The 4,822-nt window shown below is 40.0% G+C and overlaps 1 protein-coding gene across 1 annotated transcript; it reads left to right on the top strand.

Annotated features, from left to right (window-relative positions):
- Positions 1-3,455: 3,455 nt before the first annotated feature.
- Positions 3,456-4,377, top strand: RHIMIDRAFT_310273 (UDP-Glycosyltransferase/glycogen phosphorylase; the record flags this gene model as incomplete). Its single annotated transcript, XM_023614643.1, has 2 exons — positions 3,456-3,596; positions 3,651-4,377. Coding segments are annotated over exons 1-2 (819 nt in total), but the record flags the coding sequence as incomplete, so codon positions are not given.
- Positions 4,378-4,822: the final 445 nt, after the last annotated feature.

The following is a 4,822-nucleotide window of genomic DNA, read 5'->3' as shown; positions in this document are numbered from 1 at the left end:
GATCTGTACTCATTTGTGTTGGTTTCCTTGGTTACATTTGCTTATGGTCTCTATCGTCTTGCCTTTGTCCTTTATTCTCTGGCTTTCAATACGGTGTCTTCCCCAAGGGTTCCAGTAGACAAAAAACTAAAAGCAAACTAAATCGTTTCTTTAATAAAGAGTCAATGATGCTCAATATTTATTAGATAACTGGGGTATCTATTGTTCTTTGGTCCCTAAGATTTTGTGAATGCGTGTGCTTCTTTTGTTGAATATGTAATGAAATAGACTAGCTACACCACATAGTGAGACAAAGGCAGAAGAGTGGGATTTGTGATTAGTAAGTGTTCTTGAAAAGAAAGCGATGATGAGCTTCAAAACAGCTGGTAGGCTGCTGGCATATACCCATAGTATGATTTACCTTTTTCAGGAACATTGTGATCTCAGTGGCCAATAGTCACATCTGAATACCTGTCCAAGAGCTTCGAATACCAGGTGAATTGCAGGACTGAAGCTGATGATTTCCACTTTTATTACACCGTATGCACACTTGGTATGACCGTTTCTATCATCAATCGGTGATTTACTTGGGCTTTCCTGTCTGTTCTTCCTTTCACAAAGGAGTGTATACTTGGGTCAACTCCCCTGCCTATAATGTTCATTCACATCGCTTTTCATCCGTTTGTGCCTGTGTTATTATTTCGAGCTCTTTCGTGCTTTACGGACTGTGGCATGTTCTGTGCGCTCTTTTGTTGCACAGCATTATCCGGTTTGTGTGCGAAGTTTGTCTCAGCCTTCTTCGATTGCTGTATCTATCCTAAGATCAACTTTTCTTTGCTTTACCAGCTCTGTTCACGGGGTACCTGATCCTTTATTCCATAGGGAGTGTTTCAGTTGCGTTGGGTCTTACCATTCGCCCATTGCTCACCAACGAATCTGCTAGATTCCTATGCACATTGTCCGGAAATCTAGTCTTCTATTGTTTCCGCTCGCCTTACGGATTTCTTTCTTTATCGTTACACAATTACGAGTCCAAAGGCCTCCCTGGGACAAGATTTTGACTTCATCTGCTATTTAGAGAGCTCCGATCTTCCGTTTTACGGCATTTCGACATTTCGTTTTGTTCAGCTTTTCCAGTGTAGTGATTAATCCTCAAACTGCCTTGACACTGCCAATTTCTATCGTTCCTCTGTCAATAGATACCATGCTATTCTTTTTGCAGCCTGCCTACCTTCCTCTGACGTATACCATTGAAGCTAGTCATGGATGTATGTGTCCATGAAGGGACCATGAAATCACTGCATCATACAGATTGGCTCAACGTTTTCTGAAACGTATTCGCCAGGATAAAATTTGGCTGGCTCCATTCTTCATCCATACGTTCCTCCCGGATTCCGCTGCAATACAGACTGCCCATATCCATATCCTAGTAACTCATACCAATGCGGATCCCTTCTCCTTTCTTGAAGTCCTATCTCCACTAACATCTGACGATGTTTCAATGCTCATATAGAGGACACATAGTCAGGTTTATTTAATCTGTCAGATGCGGCCCTCCACCCACCTGATAACTCCTACAACAAAATAGATAGCAAGTCTCGTTCTTCTCTCTTATAGTACAAAATTGTAATGTTTGGTTTCATTTACTGCAATCGAAATCTCTAGTCATACTACTCTTATTCAGCTTCTATTTGATATTTTCGACTTTGACAAATGCATTCGCTGCTTTTCCAAGATGGGCAATATACCTTGGTTCTCATTTACCCTAGAAAAGAGCCCATCTGAAATACAAATTTTGACTCAGTCCTATCTCCGAAGCTTCTTTACTTTCAGCTGTCATCCCTCAAACAACATTATAGCCCTCCTGCGTTAGTTTTTTCAGCTATGTTTTTGCTTCTGTTCGGTAACACCATTGGTCCATGGCATTTGATAATCAACCTCTTTGCTATGTGAAGATACTTTGTGATAGCCACGCTGTGTCCGTATCTTTATTTAAATAAGATATTAGTCACAAACGTCTCCCCAGCTTCCACAGCCATAATACTGTTCTTTAATATCACCTTTTTCGTTATCAATCGCTGTCATCTACCTACACCCTGAACCATAATAAAAACCAAAAGATAATACAGTGATTATTTATAGTTCTTTATAACTCCGAATTGCCTTTGGCGCTTATCTAATCCATAGAAATGATTGATGTATAGCTGTTGATCCTTCTGCATGACATCTTGGCGGATGTTTTGAGATTTGCACTTTAAAAATAGCCCCTGGCGTTATTTGATCAGCCAAGTAATACACTTCGTGCTTATCACTCAGTGACTGGAACGTTTCAAAAGACTTAGTGCCATTTCCTTCAGTAAACTCTAGCTGATAGAAGTTAAGAAGAAAGACAGTATTTTATTCTCATTCCTCTTGCTGTAGTATCAATATGCTTGATCATGCTTTTTTGTTTCTTTGTTGACTGAATACCTTTAAGCCTTTCCATAGAATTAGTCATCCATATTCTTGCATTATCTGAAAATAAGGACCCATACGGTCCTGCCCTCGTTATGATACTCACTATGGCTGTCGTTAACTTGCATCTTTGTTATAGTCTCTTTGTGTCTATCAAGATTTAAAAATATAACTGAAAGTAAATATTTACTTTCCTTTCTAGTACACAACGATGGCTGAGATAAGAGTTCTAATAAACATCAGATGAACTAAATCAAGAGCTTGTTTCTGTTACGCGTCATGCAATTCATGTTGTTTCCTTCATTTATCAAGCATAAAAGAGTACCTTTTGCATGAGCTACTTTGTCATTACTATTTGTACATATTACTCAGATAACCAACCTATTGCTTGTTACACTCGATAGTACTTCTTTCATGCAGATATATTTATTTCTATATGAATTGTGCAGGAAGATCAACATAGCTTTAAATATAAAAGGAATATAAAAAGGGGACAAGTTTAACTTCTCTTTACTGTATTCATTCGTCTGTTTAATGAAGCTATCTACCATCACACTTGCTTTGCTTACTGCAGCAAGCCAATTGACTATTGGATCAGCTCAAGAAACGTTTGATCTGGCAGCTAACTTCCGTGAACCAAAGAATGTTCTATTTGCTTGTAACATGGGTGGAGCATCTCATATCGTTTGGGTATTAGAGATCCTCGAAGAACTAGCTGCTAGAGGTCATCACACTATCTTTTACACAAGAGTAAGTACACAAAGATGATAACAACTTCACATACTGATGGCTTTTATAGGAAGATCAAGCAAAGTTTATCAAAAATTATCCTTCCGTTGAACTTGCCTTGAGCGGCCCCGCTATATTTCAGTCAGGAGGATCTCGTGCTATATTTGAAAAGATACTTTCTATGGAAACAGTAGAAAGAGTTATTGACATGGAAAAAGGCTTTTTCACAAACTTTACAAATGGTATAAACAATACAATTCTTACCAAATACGGTTGCTAAGAGCTATATATAGAATACTATAAGCATCGCAATATAATCGACGAAAAGAACATAGACGTCATGTTATGTGACCACCTTAACATGGCTTGCGTGGAAGCTGCCAAGTCAGCCAAGATACCCAGTATTATAACTTTAACAATGGCTCTAGGCCCTGGTAAACTACCATACACACTGGTGTCTTTCTATTTTGTACTCATGCTTTCATTAGACGCTTCTGCACCATATATTAACTCCGATGCGGCTAACCTTCATCGTCCAATAAGCAAAGGTGTTCCATTTCACGAAAGACTTGCTGACAGAGTCATCAATCCTTTGCGTTTCTTCATAGGCACTCGATCGTTTGCCAAGAGAATTGCTCAAGAACAAATGTCACTTGGTATCAAGCCCACAATTACTCCTCCAAAGAGTTGGGAAGACAGTATCAAGATTGTGAATATCGCCTTTGGCTTTGAATTTCCTCGTCCTCTCGGTCCTTTGGTTGAACTTATAGGTCCTATTGTCCCTCAAACATACCCAGCTCTTAACACTGAACTTCGAACCTTTCTCGATCATCATCGCAAGGTCGTCTATGTCGCCTTTGGTCAATGGGCTGTGCCCAAACCAAGTGATATCAAGCTCATCTTGACAGCCTTGCTTGAAAATATGGAAACCAAGCATATTGACGGCATCATATGGTCTACTCGTGGCATTCGAGATCTATTCCCTGATATGATTACCACTCGATCTAACACAATCTATGATATCAACAGTTTCTTCACAAACCCTGCTGGCAACTCCAACATCGCCTTCGTTGACTGGGCACCTCAAGTCGCCATTCTTCATCATCCTTCTACTTGCCTGTTCCTCACGCACGGTGGTGTTGGCTCCTTATACGAGTCAATGCATGCTGCTGTGCCTGTTGCTGTATTCCCCTTTTTCTGTGATCAACCCGCTACTGCTGTTAGTGTTGAGGATTGTGGTATTGGCCGTTGGTTTAAGCGAACACTGAGACAAGATCAGGCAACTGAATTGGTGAAGGATATCGTTGATGATCCCACAGGCAAGTACAAACAAAACGTTGGCAGGTTCAAGGCACTGGTTCAGATTAGAAATGCGCGCGGTAAGCAGCGAGGAGCTGATCTGGTAGAAGAGGTCATGTTTACCCATGTGGATGGAAAGATTGAACAGAGAAGGGATGTTCGTCGAGATCTTTCATTCTTCAAGGCAAACAACTTGGATCTGTACTCATTTGTGTTGGTTTCCTTGGTTACATTTGCTTATGGTCTCTATCGTCTTGCCTTTGTCCTTTATTCTCTGGCTTTCAATACGGTGTCTTCCCCAAGGGTTCCAGTAGACAAAAAACTAAAAGCAAACTAAATCGTTTCTTTAATAAAGAGTCAA

This window comes from Rhizopus microsporus (assembly GCF_002708625.1).
Source record: "Rhizopus microsporus ATCC 52813 unplaced genomic scaffold scaffold_1, whole genome shotgun sequence".
NCBI lineage: Eukaryota > Fungi > Mucoromycota > Mucoromycetes > Mucorales > Rhizopodaceae > Rhizopus > Rhizopus microsporus.
The sequence above is the reverse complement of the archived record's forward strand: the minus strand, read 5'-3'. Positions and strand labels throughout refer to the sequence as shown.